At 44.3% G+C, this 19,738-nt stretch overlaps 1 protein-coding gene across 2 annotated transcripts in view; it reads left to right on the top strand.

Annotated features, from left to right (window-relative positions):
• MTCL1 (microtubule crosslinking factor 1) overlaps window positions 1-19,738 on the top strand; it is a gene marked incomplete at its 5' end in the record, with an annotated part of 124,056 nt that overhangs the window by 92,550 nt on the left and 11,768 nt on the right. For both annotated transcript variants that reach the window (XM_079717203.1, XM_079717202.1), the window contains 2 exons: window positions 10,764-10,931; window positions 15,619-15,873. In XM_079717203.1, coding sequence (XP_079573329.1) covers window positions 10,764-10,931; window positions 15,619-15,873 — 423 coding nt within the window. The remainder of the gene's footprint in view (window positions 1-10,763; window positions 10,932-15,618; window positions 15,874-19,738) is intronic.

Below are 19,738 nucleotides of genomic sequence, written 5' to 3'. Positions count from 1 at the left end.
TGGAAGCGGGGGGAGGAAAACAATGTAACACATCTGGTTTCCCAAACAACAGTCATGGAAAATTTTCCCCGTGAGATGGAAAATTATGGAAAGTCACTCATCTGGAACCTCCCGTTCAGTGTATTTTAACATCCTCTCTCTTTGCTGCCGCCTCCTTCCAACATTCACTTCTCAGCTCTTCTGCTTGGAATGACCAGTGACTCTCCACTTTGCATGGTGTGGGGCAGAGGCTGTGGATGAGCTAACAGGGCGGCTTCCAGATGGCAGATTCAGATCTGCCGTTACTGGACCCGTCTGCCCATGGCAGTCAAGTGCACAAGGCCATCCGTCTGTCCGAGGACACAAGATTAATGAGCTCCACCGCAACGACAGCTGGCTCCCCGGGAGTGCACGTTCCCCGGGAGGAGGTTTGTCTGCCCTGTTGCGGAGTGGGTACCAGCCAGGCAGCCTGGATGCAAGAGCCGAGCATGTGTCTCAAGGGAGGTGCCCCGCAGAGCCGCACCTTCTCAGAAACTCCCAAGAGAGCCTCCCAAGGTGATAAGCAGAGTGGGAAACGTGGCCTGACTTCTTTCCCAAGGATAACTTAGCAAGTAACAGAATTTCCCAGGCCTCGCTTTGTGTCATACTGAACATTCTTATAGTTGAACACAGTGGATGGCAACATTTATCATGTCAAAATGAGGGGGGAAAAATTTACATGTACCGAGTTGACCCTGGAAATAGTTGATAAAAAACCACCAGGTTGGAAAATGTCTGGCTCTGTGAACATTCCCTGCTGACTGATGGTGCGGCAGGGACCCAACTGTCCTGGGAGCAGTGAGCACTTCGAGCTCGCCCAGCCTTCAAGGAAGGGCCCAGGCTGGGGATGAGCTCCAAGACGCCTGCCACTGCATTAAGCTTCTGAGGCCAGAACTGCTATGGCTATGTATGCATTTTATACTTATTAGTAAGTCCTGAAATCAGGTTTTTAAACACAGGATGGTTAATAGGGCCAAAAGTATGACCTTGGGGTTCCAACAGCCTATCTTCCCAGAATTGGATTAATTAAAAGAGAAGTTACTTGGGCTTCCCTGGTGGCACAGTGGTTGAGAGTCCGCCTGCCGATGCAGGGGACACGGGTTCGTGCCCCGGTCTGGGAAGATCCCACATGCCGCGGAGCAGCTGGGCCCGTGAGCCATGGCCGCTGAGCCTGCGCGTCCGGAGCCTGTGCTCCACAACGGGAGAGGCCACAACAGCGAGAGGCCGCGTACCACAAAAAAAAAAAAAAAGAGAGAGAGAGAGAAGTTACTTTTTCATTTAAGGCTGTGACCTAATACTCTCTTTTCTTTTTTTAATTTTTTTTTTTTTTTTTACATCTTTACTGGAGTATACTTGCTTTACAATGGTGTGTTAGTTTCTTCTTTATAACAAAGTGAATCAGTTATACATATGTGCCCACATCTCTTCCCTCTTGCGTCTCCCTCCCTCCCACCCTCCCTATCCCACCCCTCTAGGTGGTCACAAAGCACCGAGCTGATCTCCCTGTGCTATGTGGCTGCTTCCAACTAGCTATCTATTTTACGTTTGGTAGTGTATATATGTCCATACCACTCTCTCACTTCGTCCCAGCTTACCCTTCCCCCTCCCTGTGTCCTCAAGTCCGTTCTCTAGTATGTCTGCGTCTTTATTCCTATCTTGCCCCCAGGTTCCTCATGACCATTTTTTTTTAGATTCCATATATATGTGTAAGCATATGGTACTTGTTTTTCTCTTTCTGACTTACTTCACTCTGTATGACAGACTCTAGGTCCATCCACCTCACTACAAATAACTCAATTTCGTTTCTTTTTATGGCTGAGTAATATTCCATTGTATATATGTGCCACATCTTCTTCTTTATCCATTCATCTGTTGATGGACACTTAGGTTGCTTCCATGTCCTGGCTATTGTAAACAGAGCTGCAATGAACATTGTGGTACATGACTCTTTTTGAATTAAGGTTTTCTCAGGGTATGTGCCCAGTAGTGAGATTGCTGAGTTGTATGGTAGTTGTTTTTAGTTTTTTAAGGACCCTCCATACTGTTCTCCATAGTGGCTGTATCAATTTACATTCCTACCAACAGTGCAAGAGGATTCCCTTTTCTCCACACCCTTTCCACTGTTAATTTGTTTGTAGATTTTTTGATGATGGCCATTCTGACCGGTGTGAGGTGATACTGCATGGTAGTTTTGATTTGCATTTCTCTAATGATTAGTGATGTTGAGCATCCTTTCACGTGTTTGTTGGCAGTCTGTATATCTTTGGAGAAATGTCTGTTTAGGTCTTCTGCCCATTTTTGGATTGGGTTGTTTGCTTCTTTGATATTGAGCTGCATGAGCTGCTTGTAAATTTTGGAGATGAATCCTTTGTCAGTTGCTTCATTTGAAAATATTTTCTCCCATTCTGAGGGTTTTCTTTTCATCTTGCTTATGGCTTCCTTTACTGTGCAAAAGCTTTGAAGTTTCATTAGGTCCCATTTGTTTATTTTTGTTTTTATTTCCGTTTCTCTAGGAGGTGGGTCAGAAAGGATCTTGCTGTGATTTATGTCCTAGAGTGTTCTGCCTATGTTTTCCTCTAAGAGTTTTATCGTGTCTGGCCTTACATTTAGGTCTTTAATCCATTTTGAGTGGATTTTATTTTTTTATTTTTGTGTATGGTGTTAGGGAGTGTTCTAATGTCATTCTTTTATATGGAGCCGTCCAGTTTTCCCAGCACCACTTATTGAAGAGGCCGTCTTTTCTCCATTGTGTATTCTTGCCTCCTTTTTCAAAAATAAGGTGACCATATGTGCGTGGGTTTATCTCTGGGCTTTCTATCCTGTTCCATTGATCTATATTTCTGTTTTTGTGCCAGTACCATACTGTCTTGATTACTGTAGCTTTGTAGTATAGTCTGAAGTTGGGAGGGTGATTCCTCCAGCTCTGTTCTTTTTTTTTTTTCCCCCTCAAGATTGCTTTGGCTATTTGGGGTCTTTGTGTTTCCATACAAATTGTGAAATCTTTTGTTCTAGTTCTGTGAAAAATGCCATTGGTAGTTTGATAGGGATTACACTGAATCTGTAGATTGCTTTGGGTAGTATAGTCATTTTCACAGTATTGATCCTTCCAATCCAAGAACATGGTATATCTCTCCATCTGTTTGTATCATCTTTAATTTCTTTCATCAGTGTCTTATAATTTTCTGCATACAGGTCTTTTGTCTCCTTAGGTAGGTTTATTCCTAGGTATTTTATTCCTTTTGTTGCAGTAGTAAATGGGAGTGTTTCCTTAATTTCTCTTTCAGATTTTTCATCATTAGTGTATAGTAATGCAAGAGATTTCTATGCATTAATTTTGTATCATTCATTAGTTTTCTGGTAGATTCTTTAGGATTCTCTATGTATAGTATCATGTCATCTGCAAACAGTGACAGCTTTACTTCTTCTTTTCCAATTTGGATTCCTTTTATTTCCTTTTCTTTTCTGATCGCTGTGGCTAAAACTTCCAAAACTGTTGAATAATAGTGGTGAGAGTGGACAACCTTGTCTTGTTCCTGATCTTAGAGGAAATAGTTTCAGTTTTTCACCATTGAGAATGATGTTGGCTGTGGGTTTGTCATATATGGCCTTTATTATGTTGAGGTAAGTTCCCTCTATGCCTACTTTCTGGAGAGTTTTTATCAAAAATGGGTGTTGAATTTTGTCAAAAGCTTTTTCTGCATCTATTGAGATGATCATATGGGTTTTCTCCTTCAGTTTGTTAATATGGTTTATCCCATTGATTGATTTGCGTATACTGAAGAATCCCTGCATTCCTGGGATAAACCCCACTTGATCATGGTGCATGATCCTTTTTTTTTTTTTTTTTTTTTTTTTGGCGGTACGCAGGCCTCTCACTGTTGTGGCCTCTCCCGTTGCGGAGCACAGGCTCCGGACACGCAGGCTCAGCGGCCATGGCTCACGGGCCTAGCTGCTCCGTGGCATGTGGGATCTTCCCGCACTGGGGCACGAACCCGTGTTCCCTGCATCGGCAGGCGGACTCTCAACCACTGCGCCACCAGGGAAGCCCGGTGCATGATCCTTTTAATGTGCTGTTGGATTCTGTTTGCTAGTATTTTGTTGAGGATTTTTGCATCTATGTTTATCGGTGATATTGGCCTGTAGTTTTCTTTCTTTGTGACATCTTTGTCTGGTTTTGGTATCAGGGTGATGGTGGCCTCATAGAATGAGTTTGGGAGTGTTCCTTCCTCTGCAAGTTTTTGGAAGAGTTTGAGAAGGATAGGTGTTAGCTCTTCTCTAAATGTTTGATAGAATTCGCCTGTGAAGCCATCTGGTCCTGGGCTTTCGTTTGTTGGAAGAGTTTTAATCACAGTCTCAATTTCAGGGCTTGTGATTGGTCTGTTTATATTTTCTGTTTCTTCCTGGTTCAGTCTCAGAAGGTTGTGCTTTTCCAAGAATTTGTCCATTTCTTCTAGGGTGTCCATTTTATTGGCATAGAGTTGCTTGTAGTAATCTCTCATGATCGTTTGTATTTCTGCAGTGTAAGCTGTTACTTCTTTTTCATTTCTAATTCTGTTGATTTGAGTCTTCTCCCTTTTTTTCTTGATGAGTCTGGCTAATGGTTTATCAATTTTGTTTATCTTCTCAAAGAACGAGCTTTTGGTTTTATTGATCTTTTGTTGATCTATTGATCTATTGTTTCCTTCATTTCTTTTTCATTTATTTCTGATCTGATAAAGCATCTAAGTGTAAATGTGAAGAACCTAAACTTCAGAGCATGATCTAATGCAATTATGTTTCATGTTCATCTTCAAGTCTTCCTTCCACTGCCCCTGGTCACTGAGGAGCCTCACCAGGGATCCAGCCTGAGGACCAGGTGGAATCTGATCCCCTGGACCTTGGCCAGTGACCCAGGACCCATCTTCAGTATAGGGCCTTTGGGGGCTGCCCTAGGTCAAAGCCAGCCTTTCCCCTGTAGACAGAATGCCTTTGGTTCCAGGACCTCCTGGACTTGGACTCACCTGGTGCCCAGCAGCCCACTTGCTGGCAGCCCACCCTTTCTGCTCTGCCTAAGATGCAAAAACTTCTGGAAAGAGCACTTCTGCACATCAGGACTGTGATCTGCCCTGATTTAATTTTTGAAATAAGAAAGTGCTCCACTTGAGCCTAGGTAGCTTTTATCTTTCACTTGTGTACGCTGCACCAGATTTATTCTTCAGACTCTTCAACTTTATAACCTTGCCTAGGAGACATGCAACTAACTCTGTATGAAAGGAACCAGACCACAGCTTAAGGTTAGGAAACACTTTATTCTTGCTGTGTATTGTTTGTTTCTATTACTGTGAAAATAATATGTGCAGGACGTGGAGGGTCACAGTACCAAAAGGTACCCGAGGAAATACTCTCTTGGCCCCAGTCCCACTTCCCAGAGCTAACTGTGGCCGGCAGTTTGTGACATATCTTTCAGAGAGTGTCAGGAGAATCTAAATACGCTAAGAAGCTTGCTAATAAGCTCATTGTTCCCATCTGGCCACTTGACTTTCATCAGACCTACCCTTGTTTCTTTGAAGTCTTTGGCGACAGCTCTGGGTTTGTACGTTATTCAACCTACATCTGTTTGTTCTCTCACACACCCATCTTTATTCCCCAGAGGCTCTTGGTGAAAATTATGGTGACCTGCAGGCACGGAGCCTGCAAGGCCCAAACCACCTGGTGTATCCTCAGCCAGTGAACACAGGAGTTCTGTCCATAGATGAGTCCGTCATCTCTGCAAACTTCCATCATAGATTATATTTTCAAGGCCAGTCTTCAATGACTCATTCTCTTTTATCTGTGGGGGAATACGGGTTTTAGAAAAGAATCTTGATCTGAATGTAACAATGAAGGTAGGAATGACAAATGGCTTATCTGTTAAAATGTTGCTGGATGTGTAAATGTATCCTTTCTGGCTAATCTCAGTAGAGGACTTGTCTTGGGGCTCCTGCTGGTGGAAGAGTTACTTTTATTTTGAACCTGCAGGAGGCCCCTCTCTTTGTATGTATCAAGTAGGAACTGTGCATGCCTGTGTTGGGGGTCAGGGGCAGCCACCACAGCATTCCAGAACTCTCTGCCCAAGTGAGTAGGAGTGGAGGCCAGCACCTCTATTTTGTGACTGGCTTTTTGCGGGTCAGCCCATAGCAGCAGGTCAGTACCTCTGTTCCAACTTTAGATTAAACCCATCTCCAAGTTAATGGCTCTGATGCAAGCAAAGTAGTTGATGGTAGTTTAGCTCTTTCACAGAATTATGATGCACATGTCTTAGAAATCTTAGGCAAAAGTGATTCTGTAAAGTAGCTAGTATTGTCTCACCAATTGGTATGCTACCTTTCTATAAATTTCTTTTTCACTTTCTATTAATATTTTTTATGTCCTATAATTGGGTAGCAGTCCTATTGGCTGAAGCCCAACCTTGAACCTGTTATAAGCTTAAAAGGTTATAGCACAGTCAAGCTCCTGATGCCAATTTTGGGATTATTTTAAGCCTTCCCCAAGAGAGATGAGCTTGGAAGGGCTGAAATGCCCTTAGAACGAGGAAAAGGAAATAGTGGAACCATTTTATCCTGTTTCTTTGCAAGAAAACCAACCAGCTGATCTTAAGGAGATCAAAAAGTTGGTCTTTTTAATTGACCACACTTACCAGATATATAAGTTAAAAGGTTGCAGAGCCTTGCCCCTGGCACAGAAGGTTCAGAAAGCTCTGTATCCAAGACTTTCACCTGAAGACCTCGAAATGGACCAGAGTCTTGATTCCATTCTCGACTTGATTTGGGTCTTTTTATCAAAAACATAGCCCAGGGCTTCCCTGGTGGCGCAGTGGTTGAGAGTCCGCCTGCCGATGCAGGGAACACGGGTTCGTTCCCCGGTCTGGGAAGATCCCACATTCTGCAGAGCGGCTGGGCCCATGAGCCATGGCCGCTGAGCCTGCGCGTCCGGAGCCTGTGCTCCGCAGCGGGAGAGGCCACAACAGTGAGAGGCCCGCGTACCACAAAAAAAAAAAAAAAAAAAAAAACATAGCCCAGCAAAGGGCCACCACTGAGAGAAAAAGTGAGAGGAGTAACTTCTAGGCATTCTTTCAGGATGGCTCACTATTATTATTTCTCCTGATGTGGGGGGATGGAATTTGCTTCACGGAGATTAGGCATCTTAAAAAAATAAAAAATAAAAAAGAAGCCCGGGTAGGGTATGATGCCAGAATTCACATATGTTGGTGGGCTTGTCTGGCCTCAGGTGGCACAGGCCTGGATTGCACTCGAGCTCCACACTTCCTCACGGCCAGACAGGTCCCCAGTCACTGTGGTTCCTCCCCTGTAACACAGGCACGTGACAGTGTGCACTCAGGATAGATGTGAGATGCAAGCAACTTTCTGTAGGTGAATGATTAACACACCCTGGCCCATTAGAAACCATTAGCATTAGTTACTATCATTGGGTTTTTGTGTGTGTAATGGTCATTTGGAAGGACCATGCCCATCTGTGGCTTATTCCCTGGGACATCAGCTCTTGCCATTGTTCTCCAGTGGCAGAGCTAGGCTGGCTGCTTGCCAGGCCACACTGCTGCTCCCGGGTGACTATGGGAACAGGTACCAAATAGCATCAATTCTCTGGGCTCTTGTTCCCTTTGGCCACCCTCACCCCGAAGCAATTTTGAGCTCATTCCATGATGATTAAATATAATATTGGTATAACAGGACATTATGTTGATTACTCTGACCCAAATGTGCATGAAAACATTAAGGCTTAATTTTATTTAATCTGATATCTGTTAATGCCAAAAAGTACTTACTTCCAGAGAAAGCAAATTTTCAATCTGCAAAAGGACTGTCATGTGAACCTGCTTTCAGGGAGCACAAAGTTCTGGTCCTAATGTTGTCACGGCTGTTTGTTATATGCCTAAGAAGCCCACAGCTGACCACATACACGACTTGGGCTTCACAGGGAGTTATTGATAACATGTAAGAATTTATTATGTGGTTTTCTGCTTTTTCTAAAGTGAAAATGAGATGACTACTCCAAAGAGTGGATCAAAATTATTAGTTATTTTATGCTTAAAACTGTTTGACTTGAAGTGATTTTTTTAAAAATTTAAAATCCAAAGATGAAAAAATCAAATCAATCTATCATAAACCATATCTAATTTTTCAGCAAACAAATCCTGTACTTAGGGAGATGTGTATTTGTGAAAAGATTGTTGCAACACGTCTTGTCACTCACTTGCACTTATACCATTTTTAAATACTTTTGGTGTAGAGTTGAAAGGAACTTCTGCATTTATTATCAATACAATTTCACACATTTTATGAGCATCTCGTTGAGAATAGAGGTAATTTACTTATATTCAGATGGTTGGAAAGAACATGTAGGATTTTTAGAATGTTCTCTATCTGCTGAGTTTTGCAAATGTTAACTGAATTGTCCTCTAGTGCCTTTCATCTCAGAGCTAAAAGTGAAAATTGCTGTTCAAGGTGAGAAAAATCAAGGAGCAATAAATGCTAACAAACAGACCACTCCACTCAACCAAAAGTCTACTGTATCTAATATTAAAATTCTTCAGATAAACTATGGAGAAAACTAGAGTGTTTTCAGTGGTAAAGCTCATGTTAAGGAATTTCTCTTTTCTAATTCAACTTTATTTAAATCCAAACGTATATGTGAAGTATCTCAAATTCTTCCCAAATGCAGTTAGCCATTTTTGTATATGTACATGTATGTTTCGTGCACTGACTAGATGGTTTTAGCAGCACAACTGGCTCTCGAGCTGATGGAGGACAGAAGGCTGATGGGCATATGCAGATCCAGGCTGGAGGTCCACTCCTCGCTGCCCTGGCACTGGAGGTTTACCATGTAGGGGATTCGCTGTCTTCCCATATTACAGACAACCTGCCTCCAGCAGGACTGAGAGAGCTTTTATTTCTCCTGCCTCATAAATATACCAAACAGGATTGCCCTGAGACCGGTCTGGGAGCTCAAGATAGGCTTTTAGTGTTTTCTGTCTGATTGGAAGAGATGGGCTCGTGTGGCTTTTATCATCCAGGTACCATAATTGATTCAGTGTGTATTAATTCGTTTGGCCAAACCTTTCTGGGAAAATGCCCATGCTGAAGCATACTAAGATAGCAATCACAGGTTTGAAATGTGTGTCCAAAGGGCTGGACAGGTTTTAGAAAATATAAAATCTTTTAGGTATAAGCAGATTAGTAATAAAAATCCATTCTTCATTTATCAGACCTGTTTGCATGCTTCCCATGAGCTAAGCACTGTCTCCTCCCACAACTTACAGATCTGGGAGACGGGAGGAACAGGATAAACAAGTAGGTGCAGTGGTTCTTCCTGCCATTAGTGAGCAGAAAAGAGAGGGGTAGTGATCCTATCTCGGGGACCATGAGGAAGCCTTCATGAACAAGTTAACTGTTTACCTTTGGCCTTTTTTTTTTTAACATCTTTATCGGAGTATAATTGCTTTACAGTGGTGTGTTAGTTTCTGCTTTATAACAAAGTGAATCAGCTATACATATGCATATATCCCCATATCACCTCCCTCTTGCGTCTCCCTCCCACCCTCCCTAGCCCACCCCTCTAGGTGGGAGCTGATCTCCCTGTGCTATGCGGCTGCTTCCCACTAGCTATCTGTTTTACATCTGGTAGTGTATATATGTCCATGGCACTCTCTCACTTTGTCACAGCTTACCCTTCCCTCTCCCCATATCCTCAAGTCCATTCTCTAGTAGGTCTGTGTCTTTATTCCCGTCTTGCCCCTAGGTTCTTCATGACCATTTTTTTTCCTTAGATTCCATATATATGTGTTAGCATATAGTATTTGTTTTTCTGACTTACTTCACTCTGTATGACAGACTCTGGGTCCATCCACCTCACTACAAATAACTCAATTTCGTTTCTTTTTATGGCTGAGTAATATTCCATTCTATATATATACCACATCTTCTTTATCCATCTGTCAGTGGACACTTAGGTTGCTTCCATGTCCTGGCTATTGTAAACAGAGCTGCAATGAACATTGTGGTACATGGCTCTTTTTGAATCATGGTTTTCTCAGGGTATATGCCCAGTAGTGGGATTGCTGGGTCGTATGGTAGTTCTATTTTTAGTTTTTTAAGGAACCTCCGTACTGTTCTCCATAGTGGCTGTATCAATTTACATTCCCACCAACAGTGCAAGAGGGTTCCCTTTTCTCCACACCCTCTACCTTTGGCTTTAATTGTTAAACCTCAAAAGTCACCCCCACCCCATGACTATGCTTGTCATATATTGTAATATATGACCTCTTAGTAACTACAAGTCTGAGTATGACCACCTATGTTGATGGGAGACACGAGCCCTTTATTAATTCCCTTCTGGTTCAACAGCTGGCACTCAAATGACAGTGTACATATGTGAGTGTAGGTATCTCATTATTTCTGCTCCTCAACCAGAGCAGGGACATCTGAAGTCAAGCAGAGTGTCCTGGCAGCCCTGGCTTGGCTCCCCCTGGCCTCCCACAGCTTCCTCCCGTCTCTGCTCCGGGTTCCTGTGGCGCTAACATCCTAATGGAATGAGCCCTTGGCAGCCGTCAGCCCCAGAGCCTGCAGGCGACCAGGGAACCCAGCTCTGCCACTAACTGTGCAAATTCCCTCCCACCCACCTTGGAGACAGCCCGGCACCAGTGCCCTTTTGCTTGCCAGGCTCCTGTCCTCGCCCTTGTGAGATGGCAGAGCCGCCCGGTGTCCCTGCAGGTGGCCGAGAACCAGCCGCTGTTCTGCGCGCTCAAGGCACTGCTGGAGGAGCTGCGCGTGGAGCTGCGGGAGGACGAACGTGCACGGCGGCGGCTGCAGCAACAATATGCCGGCGATAAGGCCTCCTGGGACGTGGAGTGGGCCGCGCTCACATGCCGCCTGGAGCAGGTATGGCCGCCAGGGCTCCGCTCTGACCGTGGGGAGGGTCCGGATCCCAGGGCCCTGCCAGGGAAAGAGGGTGCGAGGAGAAAGCCAGGAGCAGCTGCCTCTGCCACCCCAGAAAGTCCCTGCCTTCCCACAGTGCTGTCTTTTCCCTACTATTACCTCTCCCAGATCTGGAACACTGCCCCAACCCAGCAGCATTTCAAAAGTAGCGTTTATTTTCCCATTCTGTGTAGAACAAGGTTGTCTCTCTTTATTATTATTATTCAATTTATTTAAAAGCAAAAAGAGTTCACCCATTCCCTGCCCCCTTCCCCTGGCAACCCCCAATCTGTTCCATGCATCTCTGAGCTTGGCTTCATTTATAATATTTATAGAGTCCACATATACCAGAAATCATACAGTATTTATCTTTCTCTGACTTATTTCACTTAGCATAATGCCTTTGGGGTCCATCCATGTTGCTGCAAATGGCATTATTTCATTCTTTTTCGTGGTTGAGTAGTATTCCATTATACAAATGTATCACATCTTCTTTATCCATTCATCTCTTGATGAACACTTAGGTTATGCGTTATTTCTCGGCTATTATAAATAGTGCTGCTGTGAACATGGGGGATATCTTTTTGCATTAGTGTTTTCGTTTTCTTCAGATAACAAGATACATGAAAAGATGTTCTACGTTATTTATCACCAGGGAAATGCAAATCAAAACCACAATGAGCTGTCACCTCACACCTGTTGGAATGGTTCTTATCAGGAAAACTAGAAATATCAAGTGTTGGTGGGGAGAAGGGAGCAAGGCTGTCTTTAGTGCCACTGAAGCACAGCCAGGGTGAAAAACGTGACCAGAGTGCACTGACAGAATTCAGACAGGGGCAAAGAAAAAGCAGATTGTGGTTTAGTTACCTCTGAAAAAAAGGAAATGAATGCTTTCCGTTAGATTTCTCCCAATACCAGAAAGAGCTTGTAGACCTCCCACTACAGCCCTAGAAGTCTGATCAATTTCGGTGTCCTTATTTACATGGAAGGAGCCCGAGGCCCAGAGGAAGCGTGTCGTCTCATACCACAGAGCCTTTAGTGCGACTGGAGCTGAGAGCAGGTTACTGCCTCCACTGCCCACAAGAAAGCAGAGCCTCTCGGAGATTTGAGACCCCGGCCCTGGTCGTTAAGATCGGGCTGGGCCAGGAACGCTGTTTTCTAAGTGCTTTCTCCCTGGAAATCTTTGAAAGCGGTGTCACTTCCCATGTAGGGTCTGCTCGCTCAGATTGCTTCTCCAGGTTTCTTCCAGCCCCTTGATCATGATAAGGGAGGAAAGGCCTGCACGTCTTTGATAATCTATTTTCTAGGCCCTGTTTTGAGGCAAACCATAAAGTAATCAGAACTTTATATGAATTGGCTCAGTCATGAAAGAAAAAACTTGCCTGGAAAGAAGACATCTTCCAAATGGCCTTGATAAAAGATTAAAGGGCCTGTCCTGTCAAAAGACAGCTCCTGTGGTACCCACACGTTCACGGGCACTGCTGCCTGGTCCAAGGGAGCAGTAGTGTCTGGCTCACATCCCTGGGTGGAGCACAGGCATAGCCTCCTCTGCAGGGGAAGCAACAAAGCATAGCTGGACCAAAGCACCGGGCCAGGCTGGGCAAGGGATGCAGCTGCTAACCCAGTTACGAATCCTGCCTACTGCTGGGTAGGAGGTTCTTACTAGATTTTCTCTTTATCTTAGTTCACAGTCTGAAGAGCTGGAAGTGAAGAAATGAGTAAGGACGTTCTGATGAGCTGCCTTTAAACTTACTTAAAACTATGTTTATAGTGGAAAAACCTAAATATTTTCAGAGATGTAAGCATAGCTAAAAAGAGGAGGCATAATCTTTGATGTGAGCCAGTTTCTCAAACATTTAGAGCCCGGGGAATGATGGATGTGGGCTGATGCTACTTCACTCATCTTTATCCTTTTCTACTTAAATGCAAAACAGTTGAATTCTACCAAAAGTGAAGTATTTTCTCTCAGTGGAGGCCATCTTGTGTCAGTTCCCAAATCTGTGATTCCTTCAATTGACTCCTAGGTCAGACCTTGCTCTAACTGCCAGGGATCCCCCAACAAATAAGACAGATCTTGAAAGGGTTCTCAGTGCAGTGGGACACCAGACAAGGGCCATAGTTATTACTAGTGTGGTAAGTGCCCCACCAGGCCTGTACACAGGCTCTCAGGGATGGCGGGGCATGCAGGGCACACACCTCGGCTTGAGGGTTCAGGGAAGGGTTGTTTGTGAAAGCCCCGCTTAGAATGAATCTCGGAGGATGAACAGGAGTAGGCACATGGAAAAGGAGAGAAACAGTGTTTCGGACAAAAAAGGGACATCGTGAAGAAAGGAGCATGGCACACCGGAGGAGCTGCACCTTGTCACATACGAGTGGAAAGCAGAATGGCCAAGGAACTGAAATATTAATCCTGATTTTATCATGGGAGTAAAGCATTTTGACTTGCATTTTTAAGAAGTTATTCTGGTATCGAGGTAGAGAATGGATTAGAAACCATTAGAATTGAATGGATTAACATGGGTCCATGGGTAGACCTCAGGGATGTGCTGAACTAGAATAGGCAAAGGATACATCTTTATGTTCATGAATCTCTCACTAAACTTTATCACATTCACCAACAACAGTGCACCCCCATCCCTCCTCCTGTCCTCTGTGCTGTTGTCAGTGTACTTCTACACATTCTGTAAAGACAAAACTATTTTTACTTCACTCAGTAGTATTCTAAAGCAGTTAAAAACAGGAGAAAATGAGTTATATTTGCATTTATTTAGGTCATTTCCAGTGTTCATTTTTTGTGCAAAGTGTTTGTTGATATCATATCCCTTGTGCCTGAAAATTTCCTCTATTGTTTCTTGAAATGTAAGCCTGCTTTAAAGTTTTCATTTGTTGAAAAAGCATTTTTCTTCTATTATTTTTGAAAGATGCTGTTGCTGAGTATAGAATTCTGTTGAGGTTGACATTTTCCCCCTCCAGCCCTTTCAAGATGTCACTCCATTTTCCCCTGACTTACATACTTGCTGAGGACAGGTCTGCTGTCATTCTCATCTGTGCGCCTCCATGTGTGGTTTATTTTTTTTCTCTGTCTGCCTCCAAGGTTTCCTCTTTGGTTTTCAGCAGTTTGCATGTGATGTCTAGATGGGAGTTCTTTTGCTTGCTTGTTAGAGTTTTTGGTCTTTAATCTCCTGGGTGTTATTATAGACTGCTAGGTTACATCACTCTCCCATCACCAGGTTCCACATGGGGGCTAAGGATGTAGGGACAGACACGTGCCTGCCTGCAAGGAGCTGTACAGCAGGACAGGCAAGAGATGTGGTGACTCACAGTTGGGAAGGAAGAGTAAGAAGCAGACTCTGGGAAGCTGGGTGGATTCACTGCTTCACCTTCTGTGTGACTCTGTCAGATTTTTTTTTTTTTAACGTCTTTATTGGAGTATAATTGCTTTACAATGTTGTTTGTTTCTGCTGTACAACAAAGTGAATCAGCTATATGTATACATATATCCCCATATCCCCTCCCTCTTGTGTCTCCCTCCCACCCCTCTAGAAGGTCAGAAGGCACTGAGCTGATCTCCCTGTGCTATGCGGCTGCTTCCCACTAGCTATCTATTTTACATTTGGTAGTGTATATATGTCCGTGCCACTCTCTCACTTCATCCCAGCTTACCCTTCCCCCTCCCTGTGTCCTCAAGTCCATTCTCTATGTCTGCATTTTTATTCCTGTCCTGCCCCTAGGTTCATCAGAACCACTTTTTTTTAAGATTCCATATATATATATATATATATATATATATGTGTTAGTATACAGTATTTGTTTTTCTCTTTCTTACTTCACTCTGTATATATGACAGACTCTAGGTCCATCCACCTCACAACAAATAGTTCAATTTCGTTTCTCTTTATGGCTGAGTAATATTCCATTGTATATATGGGCCACATCTTCTTTATCCATTCATCTGTTGATGGACACTTAGGTTGCTTCCATGTCCTGGCTATTGTAAATAGAGCTGCAGTGAACATTGCGGTACACTCCTCTTCTTGAATTATGGTTTTCTCAGGGTATATGCCCAGTAGTGGGATTGCTGGGTCATACGGTAGGTCTAATTTTAATTTTTTAAGGAACCTCCATACTGTTCTCTATAGTGGCTGTATCAATTTACATTCCCACCAACAGTACAAGAGGGTTCCCTTTTCTCCACACCCATTCCAGCATTTACTGTTTGTAGATTTTTTGATGATGGCCATTCTGACTGGTGTGAGGTGATACCTCATGTAGTTTTGATTTGCATTTCTCTAATTATTAGTGATGAGCATCCTTTCACGTGTTTGTTGGCACTCTATATCTTCTTTGGAGAAATGTCTATTTAGGTCTTCTGCCCATTTTTGGACTGGATTTTTTTTTTTGATATTGAGCTGCATGAGCTGCTTGTATATTTTGGAGATTAATCCTTTGTCAGTTGCTTTGTTTACACATTTTCTCCCATGTCAGATGTTTTTAATTAGGACTTTAAAGATGAAAACTGCTTCCTCCATAAGATTGGTCAGATCTTGGTTTAAACATGTTTCCAGGGATAATACATGATCGTGCTGAGATTTTCTTCACCTACTGACGCGAGACTGTCAGGGACTAAGTTCCTAAGTGTTCTCCTTGACAGCTGGAAGCAAAGACTGAGAAAAACTTGGGAGACCCGGGCCCCTCTGCTGACAGCAAAGGGGTGTTCAGGAAGGAGAGGGAGGCACAGCAGAAGCTTCTGGCCGACAGTCATGGGCTGGTCATGGACCTGCGATGGCAGATCCACCACAGCGAGAAGAACTGGAAGCGGGAGAAGGTAGAGCTTCTCGACCGCCTGGACCGGGAGCGGCAGGAGTGGGGGCGGCAGGAGAAGGAGCTCCTGTGGAGAATCGAACAGGTGAGGATGCCCCAGGGGAGGAGGGGAGGATGCCCCAGGGGAGGAGGTGGAGACGCCTGACCTGGAAATCAGAGCACTCAGAAGGGGAAAATCAGACAGCTTGGAGGTCTCTGCTGCATCAGGCTGATGTAGGGGCTTCCAGAGGAAGAGGAAGAAATCCTAGGAGTTCTGGTGTTGGAGACCTAGGCTCAGCCCTCCCATGACACAGACCTTTTCATTGCAAAGTCTGTGCATAACTTCCCTGTGTGTGTACGGCTGGGGGGTAACTTTTTAAAGGTGTTTAAAGACTAAACTTGAAAGATGAGATTATTTCAGGCCTTAGGAAGTGATGTCTACCAAAAAGCAAACTAGCTTTTAAGTCTGCCACTAAAGATGCGGTCATGGTGACTGCTCCAGCTTGAATGGAATTGTTGTCCTAGTAAAGAAATTGCTGAAGTCAGTAGGAAGTCAGGCTGTTTGCACCTGCTGTGGATCTTGTGGAGCTGTGATTAGACAGGACACAGTCAGGGGAAGTGACTGATCGTTCATCATCTTCAGCTAAACAAACACTGAAAAATGTAGATGAGTTCTGTGGGAAAGGGGGAGTTGTTGTTCTAGAGTTAATCACTCCCTGCCTTGCGTCAGACTTAGGACAGTTTGTGTAGCTGCAGTCCTGCCTGAGTAGTGCACAAATTAAATTTTCACATGAAACTGATGAAGGACTGGGATTCTACCCTGGCTGGATTTTTACATAGCATGCACTGTAGTTCAGCCTGTCACACTTACAAATTCAGGAGGCCTCAAGGAAATGTATTAATCAATAAGCTGAATGCAGGAAAAATAACTTCATTATTCTATTATAAATATCCATGCTGCCTTTTGGAAAATGTGCTGTATTATCCCTAGACATGGGACCTGTGTTCTGCAGGTGCAGGGACAAAGGTCCGTTTCTGCTCACTGCTGAGAAGGGAGGGGGCGAGGGAGAGAACTGAAAAGGACCAGGAACCTTTGGGTCTGAAACCTCTGAGCAGAAGTGCACTGCAGATAAGAGGCCCGATGTCCTTCCTGGGTTTGGTTACTCACACAGCTGAGTCACCAGACTGGTAGATGATATGGCTCATTTCAAAATTCCCCAAATTCTATCGAAGGAAAGTTGGCCACTTCCTGTTTGGCCTAGAAATGTGGCACCTGAGAAGAATCTTCTCTCTTAAATCCCCTGTGTGCCTGTGCTCTATGCAGAGGATCAGCTGTCGGGTGGGAATCGTAGGGGCAGATGCAGCACGTACTCTTACAAAGTGGTCACGGATTCATCCAATGTTCGTTAACCAGTATCCTGGCTCCTCCAGGTACCTCATGATCAGGGAGGGCCCCTCCTGGCCGTCCCTCCAGGACCGCACACACTGTCCCTCCCGCACCCCAGCAAGGCCATCGTCATCACCCCTTTGCCCGTGAGCTGTAGGCTTGTTGGTCTCATCATGGCTTCATTTTGGAAGTCACACCTTGGATGTAAGTTAAGCAAGTCTTTAAGGGCTTCATTTTACTTTGGGGAATGAGGTATTTCTAGTAAAGGAAAAATTAGTAAGACATCCAGTGACATTCAATGTTCGAAGAGTTAATGCCCTAGGGATGAACAGCCACCCCATTTTAAGACTATCTTTGGAAAGGTGAGTGGGCAGGAGCTGAACTCCATTTCCAGACTGTCACTACTGCCATGGCCCTACCACGATGACAGCCTCAGAACCTCAGTCATCAAGGTTAACATCTTTGAGCAAAAGGGACTCAAGACACGTGGGTTCTGGGCGTTCATTCATCTGTTCCTGAAATCTGTGTGGTGGATCCCACAGGCTTTGTACAATGATTTCATTGCTGTTTTTAGAAGAGGGTTTGTTGATGCTGCAGATATGCAATTGTGGCTTTCAAAAATAAATCCAGCCTTCCCCCCCCCCAAATATTTGACATTTAAAAAATCACAGTACCCAATCCTGAAAATGAGGAAAAGCAGTTATAGGCATTCTCTGTAAAAGAGGAAATTGGCTAAAGTGTAGTGTGTGTAGATTTTTTTTTTTAATCAGTTATTGAGTTGTTCATTCATTTAACTTTTAGCTGCACATTCCGTAGATGTGCAGACACCTACAACAAGACACGTAGACAAACATCCTTCATAACGTATGCCCCTCGATATCTGACTGTGTGGTGGGCCGTGTAACCTTGTCTGTGATGACCTAATACAGATGGTGAAAGAAGTAACACTAAATCCATTTTCCACTTTGAGAACACATGCTTCGTACTTGCCCGGTGGTGTTGAATTCCTACATAATTTCTGTGCCATGTGAGGCATCTGATACGACGAATGACTGTGGGAATGTGGTTAAGGTCATGTAACACACACCATCTATCTTATCAGCATCTGTCTCAACCCAGATCTGATGGGTGAGAGTTAACTTTCCTGGAGTTACACTACATTTCTCCTCCGAATTGTTCAGTCTCAGTTAGCCTGCAGAGGCCTTAGGAGTTGGCTGTGTTAAAGAACTAAACGAAAGCTCACATGTCATTCCATTCTTCTTCCAGTGACTTCCTTAAATCAGTTACCTCTACAGCATGAAAGGCTGTTCTTTTAAAACCTGTGTACAAAGTAACCTTTTTTCTTGTGACCAATTCAGGTAAAGTGACATTCTCAAGGGTTTACTGTTGCCTGCAAATCTTGTAAATTTGTCGTTTGCTTTATAAGTTGTTCTACTGCAGGACTCTAAGTACAGTAGGTGCTGATGCCTGGTTTGAAATGACTCTCCTAGGAAACCCTATCCTTTTAGGGACCATTTATTCTATGACAGCACTGCAGAGGCATCTTGGCAGCAGGCACCTCCAGATGAAACCACTCCAGCTCATTTTTAGGGAACCTAACTCTTACAGCTTTAGTGCACATTGCTCCTGGCTGCCCAGGTTTATTTTTGAAACCCCACTTTGCTGAGTGAGAATGTGCTGGATCATAGCTCTCCCCTGTAGTCAGTCATTCTCCCCTCTCTTCACACACACCCTCCGTGCACATTTACAGCTTCAAATGTGATTCTTGCATTTTAATTGTGCCCGAAATAGCTTGGAGATGATCATATGTTGAAACTAAATTACACTGACATGCATTAGATGAACATAATAAAAAACTTTTCATTTTTTAAAAAAAGAAAGCATTTAGCATCTTTGAGAGCTCTGTCACTGGGAAGGGGGTAGAGAGCAGAGGGGGCTGAGCTGAAACCCCCGGTGACTTGCTTGTTCCCTAATTCAACTGGGATTCTGCCTCAAACTCTAACATTTAAGCTCCAGCTGCTTGAATCTCCATCTTTCTCCTAAAATGAAAATACTCTGAGACTGGTTCCACCACCTCAGAAATTACTAGAAATGAGTAAAAGTCCCCATGACTCCTCATGGCTTTGTTCCCTACGACACACAGGCCACACTTATCCAGCTTGCTGATGAAGGCTTGAGTTAGGACAGGAGGTGTAGTTTGTGAAAGATGCCTTGTTGAAGGGTAAATGAATGCGCTTCCAAGGGAGGGTCGCCTCCGGGCACTGTCTCAGCACCAGTTCTGCTGCCCCCGCCCTGGAGTTCAAGTCCAAAGAGCAGCCAGGGCAGGGGAGTGTGTGAGCCGACCTGTCAAAGGTGCTTTCTGCCTGTTTTGGAGGGGAGCTCGGGAGGGTCCAGAGCAGCCCCTCAGGGCTCCTCCAAGGAGAGGGCACTGAAGGCTGCGTGTCCCTGCCCGTCCCTGTGGTTCCACGCGGCTCCTCCTGAAGGGCCCCCATGCTGTGAGGACATGAGGTGTTCGTTTATCAGTGCACCCAGGCCCGAGGAATCACGCAGGCCTCAAGGCGGGGGTCGGTGGTGGTCCCGCTGA

The sequence above is a fragment of the Hyperoodon ampullatus genome (genome assembly GCF_949752795.1).
Source record: "Hyperoodon ampullatus genome assembly, chromosome: 13".
Taxonomy (NCBI): domain Eukaryota; kingdom Metazoa; phylum Chordata; class Mammalia; order Artiodactyla; family Ziphiidae; genus Hyperoodon; species Hyperoodon ampullatus.
Note: the sequence above shows the minus strand (reverse complement) of the source record. Positions and strands in the feature narration are given on the sequence as shown.